Genomic DNA, 14,170 nt, shown 5'->3' with positions numbered 1-14,170 from the left:
GAGAGAGAGAGAGAGAGAGAGAGAGAGAGAGAGAGAGAGATAGAGAGAGAGAGAGAGAGAGATAGAGAGAGAGAGAGAGAGAGAGAGAGAGAGAGAGAGAGAGAGGGAGAGGGAGAGAGAGAGAGAGAGAGAGAGAGAGAGAGAGAGAGTGGGAGAGAGAGAGAGAGAAAGAGAGAGAGGGAGAAGAGAGAGAGAGAGAGAGGAGAGAGAGAGAGAGGGAGAGAGAGAGAGAGAGAGAGAGAGAGAGAGAGAGAGAGAGAGAGAGAGAGGGAGAGAGAGAGAGAGAGAGAGAGGGAGAAGGAGAGAGAGAGAGGAGAGAAAGAGAGAGAGAGAGAGAGAGAGAGAGAGAGAGAGAGAGAGAGGGAGAGAGGGAAGGAGAGAGAGAGGAGAGAGAGAGAGAGAGAAGAGAGAGAGAGAGAGAGAGAGAGAGGGTAGAGGAGAGGAGAGAGAGAGCTGGAGAGAGAGAGAGAGGGGAGAGGAAGGAGAGAGGGAAGGAGAGAGGGAGAAAGAGAGAGAGAAAAAAATAAGAGAGGTAGAGGAAGGAGAGAGGGAAGGAGAGGGAGAGAGAGAGAGAGAAGGAAGAAGGAGAGAGAGAAGGAGAGAGGGAGAGAGAGAGAGAGAGGAAGGAAGAAGGAGAAAGAGAGAGAGAGAGAGGAGGAAAGAGAGACAGCAAGAGAGAGAGGGTAGTGGGCAAAGAAGAGAGAGGGGGATAGAGAAGGGGAAGGAGAGAGAGGAAGAAAGAAAAAGAGGAAGCAAGGAGGGAGAGAAAGAAAAAAAAGTCAGAGGAATAAAGAAAAGTAAAGAAAGGAATTAGAGAGGGAGAGAGAGAAGCAGGGAATATACAGGGTGATAAGAGGCAGCTTGGAGGTGGTGATTGAGGGGCAGAGGGGAAGTGAGAAGGATAGCAGTGGGTACGAAAGGACTTAGACCCAGGGCAGGAGGGAGAGGCAGGGAGAAGGTCAATCTGCTGGAATTCAGGGTGCACCTGGGTCTGAAATAGGAATTCCAACATACAGGTTTAGTTAAAGGTGAGGGATATTTACTTGGGATAGGGAGACTCAAGTTAGAAACTGAAGTAGCCAGTGCGATACAGAGGCGTGAGGAAGGCAGAGAGGAGCAGAGGATGGGAGGGAGGTGATGGGTGGGCCAGGCAGGTGTGTGAACTGAACTGAGGTGAGGGAGCGAGGGAGGGAAGGGAAAGAAAGTAAGTAACACAAATAGGTGCCTTGAGGCTGAGAGTTTAGCCCCTGCTTCAGTGTAGACTCTGACAGACCCTCAGTGTGAGGCTTTCATTGTAATTGTGGGGAAAGCACTGCAGAAAGATGCTGGTTTAAATCGAAGATACTAGAGACAGAATGCTGGAGTAACTCAGCGGGAACAGGCAGCATCTCTGGAGAGAAGGAATGGGTGGCATTTCGGGTCGAGACCCTTCTTCAGACTGATTTATATATTACTTGTAGCTGTTCAGGTACAACCTTTGGTAAAGGACACTCCTTAGACAGGGCACAGGTGCAATTCTAAATTGCCATTGTTAGAATTTAACCGACAACAAGATTTCCATAGGATCACACCTTAAAAGTGGAAAAAAGTTATCAGCCAGAAAGAATTTTAATTGCCTGCTCAATTATCAATAATTCTCAATGTAGATTAAATATTAGATGTATGGATTAGCCTTTTGCAGCTGCCCAAGTTGTCAAGGCTAGATTGTAATCTGATTGTAGTTGATGCTGTTTAGCAGTTGTTGCCAGGGTTTGCTGGTCATAATTGCAAGGATTCAGGGTGACTTTGAGCAGCTCAAAATGGAAGCTGGAGGATTCTGTCAGCTGTGAGTGAGATATCACTTGGAGATAAGCTTGAAAGATTGGCCCAGGAGGTAAGGGCTTGTGAGGTTGTTTTCATCGTCTGGGCCTTCAGATTTGCTCCTTCCCTCCCCCCCATCTCCTCCTCAAACTCCCCTTGGTGCCAAGGATGTCTTCCCCCCCAAATCGGAAGCTGTTTATCCGCCTCATTGGGTACTGGAAGCCCCTGTTCAGCAGCAGGTATCTGCTGCTCACCAACACTGTCAGCTGTGGAGGTCTGATGGCAACCGGGGACATTATCCAGCAGACCCGGGAAATACGACGGGATAGTATCCTCCGGCGGGAATGGCCTCGCACAGGTAAGGAACGGACTTCTGAACTTTGTCGTGTATGCTCATCATTTCCAGGAGCAGAATTGGGCCATTCGGCCCATTGAGTCTACTCCACCATTCAATCATGGCTGATCCATCTCTCCCCCCCATTCTCCTGCCTTCTCCCCGTAACATAGAAACATAGAAATTAGGTGCAGGAGTAGGCCATTCGGCCCTTTCGAGCCTGCACCGCCATTCAATATGATCCAAATCTGAGGAAGGACATTATTGCCATAGAGGGAGTGCAGAGACGGTTCACCAGACTGATTCCTGGGATGTCTTATGAAGAAAGACTGGATAGACTTGGTTTATACTCTCTAGAATTTAGGAGATTGAGAGGGGATCTTATAGAAACTTACAAAATTCTTAAGGGGTTGGACAGGCTAGATGCAGGAAGATTGTTCCCGATGTTAGGGAAGTCCAGGACAAGGGGTCACAGCTTAAGGATAAGGGGGAAATCCTTTAGGATGGAGAGGAGAAGAACTCATTTTTTTCACACAGAGAGTGGTGAATCTCTGGAACTCTGCCACAGAGGGTAGTTGAGGCCACAGTTCATTGGCTATATTTAAGAGGGAGTTAGATGTGGCCCTTGTGGCTAAGGGGATCAGGGGGTATGGAGAGAAGGCAGGTACGGGACACTGAGTTGGATGATCAGCCATGATCATATTGAATGGCGGTGCAGGCTCGAAGGGCCGAATGGCCTACTCCTGCACCTAATTTCTATGTTTCTATGCCGACGCCCCAGTGAAAACTGGCGTGTGATCTGTCCATTGGTAGACAAAAATGCTGGAGGAACTCAGCGGGCTCAGCAGCATCTATGGAGCGAAGGAAATAGGCGACGTTTCAGGTCGAAACCCAAAGGAAATAGGCAACGTTTCGGGTCGAAACCCGGAAGGGTTTCGGCCCGAAACGTTGCCTATTTCCTTCGCTCCATAGATGCTGCTGCATCCGCTGAGTTCCTCCAGCATTTTTGTCTACCTTCGATTTTCCAGCATCTGCAGTTCCTTCTTAAACACTGTGATCTCTCCATGTTCTCCACAGATGCTGCCTGAGCCATTGAGTTACTCCAGCACTCTGTGCCTGTCTTGGGTATAAACCAGCATCTGCAGTTCTTTTTTTAAAACCCTTTGGTTCAGAGTTTTTGCAGCTTGCGTCGTGTCACCGGAGGTTTGGATATAAAGAGTTATAAATATTGGTTTATGAGTGTTTGTTGCTCGGAAACTGAGAGCTAAATAAATGTAACAAGTGTATTTTAGCCAAGGATGGACACAGAATGCTGGAGTATTCAAGAGAGAGTTAGACATAGACATCAAGGGATATCGTCTCAATTAAGCCCTTCAACATCTCTGGCTCTGACCCAGGCTCTGAGTTTATCACTCGGTGGCGCAGCGGTCGAGTTGCTGCCTCACAGCGCCAGAGACCCGGGTTTTCGATCCTGAATACGGGTGCTGTCTATGTGGAGTTTGCACGTTCTCCCCGTGACCAGCATGGGTTTTCTCCGGGTGCTCCGGTTTCCTCCCACACTCCCAAGTTGTAAATTGTCCCGTGTGTGTGTGTGTGTGTGTGTCCGTGTGTGTGTGTGTGCGTGTGTGTGTGTGTGTGTGTGTGCGCGTGAGTGTGTGTGTGTGTGTGTGTGTCTATGCGTGTGTGTGTGTGTGCGCGCGTAACAGTTCTAGCGTGCAGGGCTATCGTGGTCTCGGTGGGCCAAAGGGCCTGTTTCCACGCACGGCACAGTTTAAGAATAAGGGGTCAGCCATTTAGAACGGAGACGAGGAAACACTTTTTCTCACAGAGAGTTGTGAGTCTGTGGAATTCTCTGCCTCAGAGGGCGGTGGAGGCCGGTTCTCTAGATGCTTTCAAGAGAGAGCTAGATAGGGCTCTTAAAGATAGCGGAGTCAGGGGATATGGGGAGAAGGCAGGAACGGGGTACTGATTGGGGATGATCAGCCGTGATCATATTGAATGGCGGTGCTGGCTCGAAGGGCCGAATTGCCTACTCCTGCACCTATTGTCTATGTGTCTATGAGCTGCTGCCTCAGAGCGCCAGAGACCCCGGTTCGATCCTGACCTTGGGTCGATCCTGAACTCGGGTGCTGTCTGTGTGGAGTTTGCACGTTCTCCGTTTCCACCGGTTGCTCCGGTTTCCTCCCACCTCCCAGAGAGAGGTCGCCGGGTTTGTTGCCGATGAGTCGGTCCCCTGTAAATTGTCCCTGCGTAACTCAGCGGGGCAGAGGCAGGCAGCATCTCTGGAGGGAAGGAATGGGTGATGCTTCTGGCCGTGGAGGGCATGTTTTCTATCGGTTCTGATGGTCCTTTCTCTTCCCGCAGGGCGCATGTTTATCACAGGATGTTTAATTGGTCCCTTTGGCCATTTCTGGTACAAGGCGCTGGACAGCCGGTTCCCGGGGAGAGGCATGGCACTGGTGCTGAAGAAAGTCCTGCTTGACCAGCTCATCGCTTCCCCTATCTTCGGCTTAATCTATTTCACCGGTGAGTATCGCCTGTCCTTGGGGTCCCAGAGAGTCCTGCCCCCTCCCCCCCCTCCCCTCTATTCCCCCTGCCTCACCCCAGGAAATGGGGACAGGGTCAGGAGTGAACTTGTGGGAAAGAACTGCAGATGCTGGTTTAAACTGAACCATATAACCATATAACAATTCCAGCACGGAAACAGGCCATCTCGGCCCTACAAGTCCGTGCCGAACAAATTTTTTTCCCCTTAGTCCCACCTGCCTGCACTCATACCATAACCCTCCATTCCCTTCTCATCCATATGCCTATCCAATTTATTTTTAAATGATACCAACGAACCTGCCTCCACCACTTCCACTGGAAGCTCATTCCACACCGCCACCACTCTCTGAGTAAAGAAGTTCCCCCTCATGTTACCCCTAAACTTCTGTCCCTCAATTCTGAAGTCATGTCCTCTTGTTTGAATCTTCCCTATTCTCAAAGGGAAAAGCTTGTCCACATCAACTCTGTCTATCCCTCTCATCATTTTAAAGACCTCTATCAAGTCCCCCCTTAACCTTTCTGCGCTCCAGAGAATAAAGACCTAACTTATTCAACCTATCTCTGTAACTTAGTTGTTGAAACCCAGGCAACATTCTAGTAAATCTCCTCTGTAATCTCTCTATTTTGTTGACATCCTTCCTATAATTGGGCGACCAAAATTGTACACCATACTCCAGATTTGGTCTCACCAATGCCTTGTACAATTTTAACATTACATCCCAGCTTCTATACTCAAAAGATAGACACAAAAAGCTGGAGTAACTCAGCGGGACAGGCAGCATCTCTGGAGAGAAGGAATGGGTGGCGTTTCAGATCGAAGCCCTTCTTCAGAGTCAGTCTGGTCTGGATCCAAAACCTCAGCCATTCCTCCTCTCCAGAGATGCTGCCTGTCCCGCTGAGTTACTCCAGCATTTTGTGTCTTTCTTTGGTTTAAACCAGCATCTGCAGTTCCTTTTCATTACATATATCCCTCCATTCCCTGCAGGTCCATGTTGCCAGTCTATAACCCTCTTGAAAGCCACTATCGTATCTGACTTCACCACCAACACCACCACGCCTGGCAAAGTGTTCCATGTACATCTCCACCCTGGCAAAAGGGTTCTGACTGTCTACCCTGTCTATACCGTTCATTATTTGACACACTTCTATCAAGTAGGCACAGCGATACAAACTCCACAAGGGCTGCATTCAAGGTCAGGATCGAACCCGGGTATCTGGCACTGAAACAGCTGCTGTTTCACAGCGCCAGATACCCGGGTTCAATCCTGACCTTGGGTGCTGCATGTGTGGAGTTTGCACGTTCTCCCTGTGGCCGCATGCCTTTCCCCCGGGTGCTCCGGCTTCCTCCCACATCCCGAAGATTTTTCACACAGAGAGTGGTGAGTCTCTGGAACTCTCTGCCGCAGAGGGTAGTCGAGGCCAGTTCATTGGCTATATTTAAGAGGGAGTTAGATGTGGCCCTTGTGGCTAAGGGGATCAGAGGGTATGGAGAGAAGGCAGGTACGGGATACTGAGTTGGATGATCAGCCATGATGGCGGTGCTGGCTCTGGCTCGAAGGGCCGAATGGCCTCTACTCCTGCACCTAATTTCTATGTTTCTAAGATGTGCGGGTTTGTAGGTTTAAGGTGAAGGGGAAAAGATTTAATAGGAATCTGAGGGGTAACTTTTTCACACAGAGGGTGGTGGGTGTATGGAACGAGCTGCCGGAGGAGGTAGTTGAGGCTGGGACTATCCCAACGTTTAAGGAACAGTTAGCCAAGTACATGGATAGGAACGGTTTGGAGGGATATGGGCAAAAGGCGGGCAGGTGGGACTAATGTAGATGGGGTATGTGGGTCGGTGTGGGCTGGTGGGCATGTTTCAATAGACAACAGGTGCAGGAGTAGGCCATTCAGTCCTTCGAACCAGCACCGCCATTCATTATGATCATGGCTGATCATCCACAATCAGTACCCCGTTCCTGCCTTCTCCCCGTATCCCCTGACTCCGCTATCTTTAAGAGCTCCATCTAACTCTCACTTGAAAGCATCCAGAGAATTGTCCACCACTGCCTTCTGAGGCAGAGAATTCTACAGATTCACAACAAAAAGTTTTTCCTCATCTCCGTTCTAAATGGTCTACCCCTTATTCTTAAACTGTGGCCCCGGGTTCTGGACTCTCCCAACATCAGGAACATGTTTCCTGCCTCTAGCGTGTCCAATCCCTTAATAATCTTATACATTTCGGTAAGATCCCCTCTCATCCTTCTAAATTCCAGTGTATACAAGCCCAGCCGCTCCATTCTGTCAACATATGACAGTCCCGCCATCCCGGGAATTAACCTGGTGAACCTACGCTGCACTCCCTCAATAGCAAGAATGTCCTTGCTCAGTTTTGGAGACCAAAGCTGCACACAATACTCCCGGTGTGGTCTCACTAGGGCCCTGTACAACTGCAGAAGGACCTCTTTGCTCCTGTACTCAACTCTTGTTATGAAGGCCAACATGCCATTGGCTTTCTTCACTGCCTGCTGTACCTGCATGCTTACCTTCAGTGACTGATGTACAAGGACCCCCAGATCACGTTCCACGCTGTATCACTCTAAGACTCGAAGTGGTCGGTGATTGTTGGGACTTGGAGAGGAAGGTTGGATGACTTGATCCAAGATTCAAGTGAGTTTATTGTCACGTGTCCCAGATAGGACAATGAAATTCTTGCTTTGTTTCAGCACAACAGAACGTAGACGGCATGAATACAGAATAGATCAGTGTGTCCATATATCATTGAATATATATATATACACACACACGTAAATAATCAGATAAAGTGCAGTGGGCTATTAATATTCAGAGTTTGTCCGAGTCAGGTTTAATAGCCTGATGGCTGTGGGGAAGTAGCTATTCCTGAACCTGGACGTTGCAGTCTTCAGGCTCCTGTACCTTCTACCTGAAGGTAGCAGGGAGATGAGTGTGTGGCCAGGATGGTGTGAGGGTCCTTGATGATGCTGCCAGCCTTTTTGAGGCAGCGACTGCGATAGATCCCCTCGATGGAAGGAAGGTCAGAGCCGATGATGGACTGGGCAGTGTTTACTACTTTCTGTAGCCTTTTCCTCTCCTGGGCGCTCAAGTTGCCGAACCGAGCCACGATGCAACCGGCCAGCGTTATTGGAATATTGATCTGTGTGTGTGTGTGACGGATGTTTCTGTGTGTTCCTGCAGGGATGGGAACATTGGAAGGCCACAGTGTCATGGACACTATGAGGGAATTCCGCAGCAAGTTCTGGGAGTTTTATAAGGTACGGCCATGGAACAAAGAGCTGCTGCCCCACAGCGCCAGAGATCCCGGTTCAATCCTGATCTCCCGATGCTTTCGACTTTCGAGATTCAGCACGGAAAAAGGGCCTGTCAGCCCACCGAGTCCGTGCAGACCAGCCACCACCCCCGTATACTTGGCAGGGAGCGTTAGATCAGCCACGGTTTGAATGGCGGAGTAGACTTGATGGGCCGAATGGCCTAATTCTTCTCCTATCACATTTGACTAACCTGCGCACACACTAGGGATAATGTTACAACTAAATTACAAAACCCCCGCGTCTTTGGAGTGTGGGAGGAAACCGAAGATCTCGGAGAAAACCCACGCGGGTCACGGGGAGAATGTGCAAACTCCGTACAGACAGAACCCGTAGTCGGGATCGAACCCGGGTCTCTGGCGCTGTGAGGCAGCAGCTCTACCGCTGCCCCCTTTTTAAAAATGTTTATATTCTCTAGAAAATTAAAACGGAATAGATTCTCCACTGACTCCCGGTCTGAGGAAGGGTCTCAACACGAAACGTCACCCATTCCTTTTCTCCAGAGATGCCGCCCGTCCCGCTGAGTTACTCCAGCATTTTGTGTCTGTCATTGACACGGGTGCAGTGGTTGGGTGTAGCTGGGATACTGGGGGTCCCTTGTTGTGGGGGGGGTGGTCCCCTGGCGGGGTGTCGCTGGTGTGGGGGGGGCCGTGACGTGGGGGGGTCCCGTGGTGTGTGGGGGGGTCCCATGACACGTGGGGGGTCCTGTGACAGGGGTCTAATACCAACTTGTGCTGCAGATGGACTGGACGGTTTGGGGGTCGTTGGGGGTGGGGGGGGGTCCCCCTGGTGTGTGTGTGGGGTCCCGTGATGTGTGGGGGTCCAGTGACGTGTGTGGGGGGTGTGCGTGTGTGGGGGGTCCCGTGGTGTGGGGGATCCCGTGGACATGTGGGGGTCCCGTGACGTGTGGGGGTTCCCGTGGCGTGTGTGGGGGTCCCGTGGCGTGTGTGGGGTCCCGTGATGTGTGTGGGGTCCCGTGGTGTGTGGGGATCCCGTGGTGTGTGGGGGTCCCGTGGCGTGTGGGGTCCCGTGGCGTGTGTGGGGGTCCCGTGGCGTGTGGGGATCCCGTGACGTGTGTGGGGGTCCCGTGACGTGTGTGGGGGTCCCGTGACGTGTGGGGGTCCCGTGTGGTGTGTGGGGGGGTCCCGTGGTGTGTGGGGGTCCCGTGGCGTGTGGGGGGTCCCGTGGCGTGTGTGGGGGTCCCGTGACGTGTGGGGGGGTCCCGTGCCCGTGTGGGGGGGTCCCGTGGTGTGTGGGGGGGTCCCGTGACGTGTGTGGGGGTCCCGTGGTGTGTGGGGGGGTCCCGTGGTGTGTGTGTGGGGGGTGTGGGGGTCCCGTGGTGTGTGGGGTCCCGTGGTGTGTGTGGGGGTCCCGTGGGGTCCCGTGGGGGGGGGTGGCGTGTGTGTGGGGGGTCCCGTGGCGTGTGTGGGGGTCCCGTGGCGTGTGTGGGGGGTCCCGTGGCGTGTGTGGGGGGGTCCCGTGGCGTGTGTGGGGTCCCGTGGCGTGTGTGGGGGTCCCCCGTGATGTGTGTGGGGTCCCGTGGTGTGTGTGGGGGTCCCGTGGTGTGTGGGGGTGTGTGTGGGGGGTCCCGTGGCGTGTGTGGGGGTCCCGTGGCGTGTGTGGGGGTCCCGTGGTGTGTGGGGGTCCCGTGGTGTGGGGGTCCCGTGGTGTGTGGGGGTCCCGTGGCGTGTGGGGTCCCGTGGCGTGTGTGGGGGGGGTCCCGTGGCGTGTGTGGGGGGGGGTCCCGTGGCGTGTGTGGGGGGGTCCCGTGTGTGTGTGTGTGGTGGTGGGGGGTCCGTGGCGTGTGTGGGGTCCCGTGGCGTGTGTGGGGGTCCCGTGGCGTGTGTGGGGGGTCCCGTGGCGTGTGTGGGGGTCCCGTGGTGACGTGTGTGGGGGTCCCGTGGTGACGTGTGTGGGGGGGGTCCCGTGGCGTGTGTGGGGGTCCCGTGGCGTGTGTGGGGGGTCCCGTGACGTGTGGGGGGTCCCGTGGTGTGTGTGGGGGTCCCGTGACGTGTGGGGGTCCCGTGATGTGTGTGGGGGGGTCCCGTGACGTATGTGGGGGTCCCGTGGCGTGTGTGGGGGTCCCGTGGCGTGTGTGGGGGTCCCGTGGCGTGTGTGGGGGTCCAGTGACGTGTGTGGGGGTCCCGTGGTGTGTGGGGTCCCGTGGTGTGTGTGGGGGTCCCGTGGCGTGTGGGGGTCCCGTGGCGTGTGTGGGGGTCCCGTGATGTGTGGGGGTCCCGTGCCGGGGGTCTAACACCAACTTGCGTTACAGATGGATTGGATGGTTTGGCCGGCCGCACAGATGGTCAACTTCTACTTCCTGTCTCCAAAGTATCGGGTCCTCTACGTGAATGTTCTCACGGTTGGATGGGACACCTTCCTCTCCTACCTGAAGCACCAGGTGAGTGAGCTCCAGTCCGCAACTTGCCAGAGGAGGCAGGGACAGGAATAGAGTACAGCTCCCTCTGAATTGTCCTGTCCCAAACTCCCAGAGTCAGAGCCAGTGAAGGTTGGACAGACAGCAGACTAATCCATCCATCTAATGTATGATGGGCAATAGACAGCTCTGGGCCTGTAGTCTAGTTAATTTTATTTAGAGATACAGCGCGGAAACAGGCCCTTCGGCCCACCGAGTCCGTGCCGACCAGCGATCCCCGCACGCTAACACTGTCCGACACACACACAATGGACACTTCACTATTTTTACCAAAGCCAATTAACCTACAAACCTGCACGTCTTTAGAACGTGGGAGGAAACCGGAGCACCCGGTGAAAACCCACACAGGTCACGGGGAGAACATGCAAACTCCGTACAGACAGCACCCGTAGTCAGCGTCGAACCCGGGTGTCTGGCACTGGGAGGTCATGTGATAGGAGCAGAATTAGGCCATTCGGCCCATCAAATTCTCTCCGCCACTCAATCGTGGCTGATCTATCTCTCCCTCCTATCCCCATTCTCCCCATAACCTCTGATACTCTTCACTAGATATTTGCTGGAATTTAACGGATGAGAGGGGATCTTATAGAAACATATAAAATTCTTAAGGGATTGGACAGGTTAGATGCAGGAAAAATGTTCCCCATGTTGGGGGAAGTCCAGAACCAGGGGTCACACACAGTTTAAGAATAAGGGGTCAGCCATTTAGGACTGAGATGAGGATAAACGTTTTTCACCCAGAGAGTTGTGAATCTGTGGAATTCGCTGCCACAGAAGGCAGTGGAGGCCAATTGACTGAGTTAGATTTAGCTCTTAGGGCTAACGGAATCAAGGAATATGGGGAGAAAGCAGGAACGGGGTACTGATTGTGGATGATCAGCCGTGATCACAGTGCTGGCTTGAATAGCCGACTCTTGCATCTGTTTTTCTACGTTTTTCTAATGTGGCAACTCCACCGCCGTGCCGCCCGTAAATACGCGATTGTTTCCCTGTCTGCCTCCGCAGGTCCACGCAGAGAAAGCGGGCGAGACAGAGGAGAGGCCGGGCATGGAGCAGCCTGACCCCTGCATCGAAGATGACCAGTAGCCTCGCGTCGAGACCGGCTCGGAGCCTCCGTGGTTGCGTTCCGTGTCTGGAAACTCCTGTCCTGGCAGTCGTTAGCCCGTGTAAACCAAGCACACTCCCTCCACCGCCCTCGAGGATGCATTCCCGTATGTTCCAGCTGCAATCATTTTTAGTAGAAATTTATACGTTTCTGAATTAGTGACAAATTAAATTATTCTAAGTATGACGCTAATGAGTATTGCGTTTAATAACCCCCTCACATCTCCTCTCCTGTGAAATGAACTAGTTACTCAGAAACACAGAAGCCAGTTTGTATAATAATCGGGACATTTATTTTGTTAAGTCGTGTTAATTGAAGAGGGAATGTTGGCATGACTGTGGAGAGAAGCATAGAAACATAGGGGGTTAGAAACATAGAAACATAGAAAATAGGTGCAGGAGTAGGCCATTCGGCCCTTCGAGCCTGCACCGCCATTCAATATGATCATGGCTGATCATCCAACTCAGTATCCCGTACCTGCCTTCTCTCCATACCCCCTGATCCCCTTTAGCCACAAGGGCCACATCTAACTCCCTCTTAAATATAGCCAATGAACTGGCCTCAACTACCCTCTGTGGCAGAGAGTTCCAGAGATTCACCACTCTCTGTGTGAAAAAAGTTCACCTCATCTCGATTTTAAAGGATTTCCCCCCCTTATCCTTAAGCTGTGACCCCTTGTCCTGGACTTCCCCAACATCGGGAACAATCTTCCTGCATCTAGCCTGTCCAACCCCTTAAGAATTTTGTAAGTTTCTATAAGATCCCCTCTCAATCTCCTAAATTCTAGAGAGTATAAACCAAGTCTATCCAGTCTTTCTTCATAAGACAGTCCTGACATCCCAGGAATCAGTCTGGTGAACCGTCTCTGCACTCCCTCTATGGCAATAATGTCCTTCCTCAGATTTGGAGACCAAAACTGTACGCAATACTCCAGGTGTGGTCTCACCAAGACCCTGTACAACTGCAGTAGAACCTCTCTGCTCCTATACTCAAATGAACTAGTTACTCAGAAACACAGAAGCCAGTTTGTATAATAATCGGGTCATTTATTTTGTTAAGTCCTGTTAATTGAAGAGGGAATGTTGGCATGACTGTGGAGAGAAGCAGTTTCATCTATTGCCAAATGCACTGATGTAGAGTCAAAAACTGATTTTTTTTTTAGTGTTGAGACACAGCGCGCAAACAGGCCGTTCGGCCCATCGGGACCATGCCGACCAGCGATCCTCCGCACACTAACACTATCCTACACACACGCTAGGGACAATTCACATTTACACCAAACCAATTAACCCACAATCTTGGACGTCTTTCGAGTGTGGGAGGAAACCGAAGATCTCGAGAGCAAACCCAGCGCAGGTCACGGGGAGAACGTGCAAACTCCGTACAGACAGCACCCTGTGGTCAGGATCGAACCCGGGTCTGTGGCGCTGTGAGGTCATGTGATAGAAGCAGAATTAGGCCATTCGGCCCATCAAATTCTCTCCGCCACTGATCTATCTCTATTGAGGGAGTGCAGCGTAGGTTCACCAGGTTAATTCCCGGGATGGCGGGACTGTCATATGTTGAGAGAATGGAGCAGCTGGGGCTTGTACACTCTGGAGTTTAGAAGGATGAGAGGATATCTCACTGAAACATATGAGATTGTTAAGGGCTTGGACACACTAGAGGCAGGAAACATGTTCCCGATGTTGGGGGAGTCCAGAACCAGGGGCCACACACACAGTTTAAGAATAAGGGGTAAGCCATTTAGAACGGAGGCGAGGAAACACTTTTTCTCAGAGAGAGTGGTGAGTCTGTGGAATTCAATGCCTCGGAGGGCGGTGGAGGCCGGTTCTCTGGATGCTTTCAAGAGAGAGCTAGATAGGGCTCTTAATGATAGCGGAGTCAGGGGATATGGGGAGAAGGATGGAACGGGGTTACTGATTGGGGATGATCAGCCATGATCACATTGAATGGCGGTGCTGGCTCGAAGGGCCGAATTTTTTTGCTCCATAGATGCTGCCTCACCCGCTGAGTTTCTCCAGCATTTTTGTCTACCTTCGCTACCTGCCTATAGCGTGTCCAAACCCTTAACAATCTTATATGTTTCAATGAGATTCCCTCTCATCCTTCTAAACTCCAGAGTGTACAAGCCCAGCTGCTCCATTTTCTCAGCATATGACAGTCCCGCCATCCCGGGAATTAACCTGGTGAACCTACGCTGCACTCCCTTAATAGCAACATGGGACATGTGGGCCGGTGTGGGCAAGTCGGGCCGAAGGGCCTGTGTCCACTGTATGACTGTATCACTGTGACTATCAGGGCATGTGTGGAAGGTCCAGAGTAGAGGGTGCAACATCTTGAGCCACCACCAGATGGAGCAGGTGGGCCTACTGTTCAGTGTTGATGTACCCGTGGAGAAACAGGCCCTTCTGCCCACCGGTTCCGTGCTAGCCCGCCGATCCCTGCACACTAATATCCTACACACACCTTTTTTACACACTTACCGAAGCCAATTACCCTGCAAACCTGCACATTATTTGTAGTGTGGGGGGAAACCGGAGCACCCGGAGAAAACCCACGGGGAGAACATGCAAACTCCGCACAGACAGCACCCGTGGTCAGGATCGAACCCGGGT

At 52.2% G+C, this 14,170-nt stretch overlaps 1 protein-coding gene across 1 annotated transcript; it reads left to right on the top strand.

Moving 5' to 3' along the window:
• Positions 1 to 621: 621 nt before the first annotated feature.
• On the top strand, positions 622 to 11,739 carry mpv17l2 (MPV17 mitochondrial inner membrane protein like 2). Its single transcript, XM_055658311.1, has 5 exons — positions 622 to 2,158; positions 4,499 to 4,660; positions 7,880 to 7,956; positions 10,283 to 10,411; positions 11,453 to 11,739. Exons 1-5 carry the CDS (start codon positions 1,969 to 1,971, stop codon positions 11,531 to 11,533), a joined length of 639 nt encoding a protein of 212 aa, XP_055514286.1. The 5' UTR covers positions 622 to 1,968; the 3' UTR covers positions 11,534 to 11,739.
• Positions 11,740 to 14,170: the final 2,431 nt, after the last annotated feature.

The sequence above is a fragment of the Leucoraja erinacea genome, chromosome 29, assembly GCF_028641065.1.
Source record: "Leucoraja erinacea ecotype New England chromosome 29, Leri_hhj_1, whole genome shotgun sequence".
Taxonomy (NCBI): Eukaryota; Metazoa; Chordata; class Chondrichthyes; order Rajiformes; family Rajidae; genus Leucoraja; species Leucoraja erinaceus.
Note: the sequence above shows the minus strand (reverse complement) of the source record. Positions and strands in the feature narration are given on the sequence as shown.

Excerpts from the sequence above, each read along its gene's own strand:
- mpv17l2 (XM_055658311.1), top strand. The coding sequence starts at position 1,969 with ATGTCTTCCCCCCCAAATCGGAAGCTGTTTATCCGCCTCATTGGGTAC. Across the intron at positions 4,661-7,879 it reads CGGCTTAATCTATTTCACCG|GGATGGGAACATTGGAAGGC; the intron begins GTGAGTATCGCC and ends GTGTTCCTGCAG. Across the intron at positions 10,412-11,452 it reads TCTCCTACCTGAAGCACCAG|GTCCACGCAGAGAAAGCGGG; the intron begins GTGAGTGAGCTC and ends CTGCCTCCGCAG.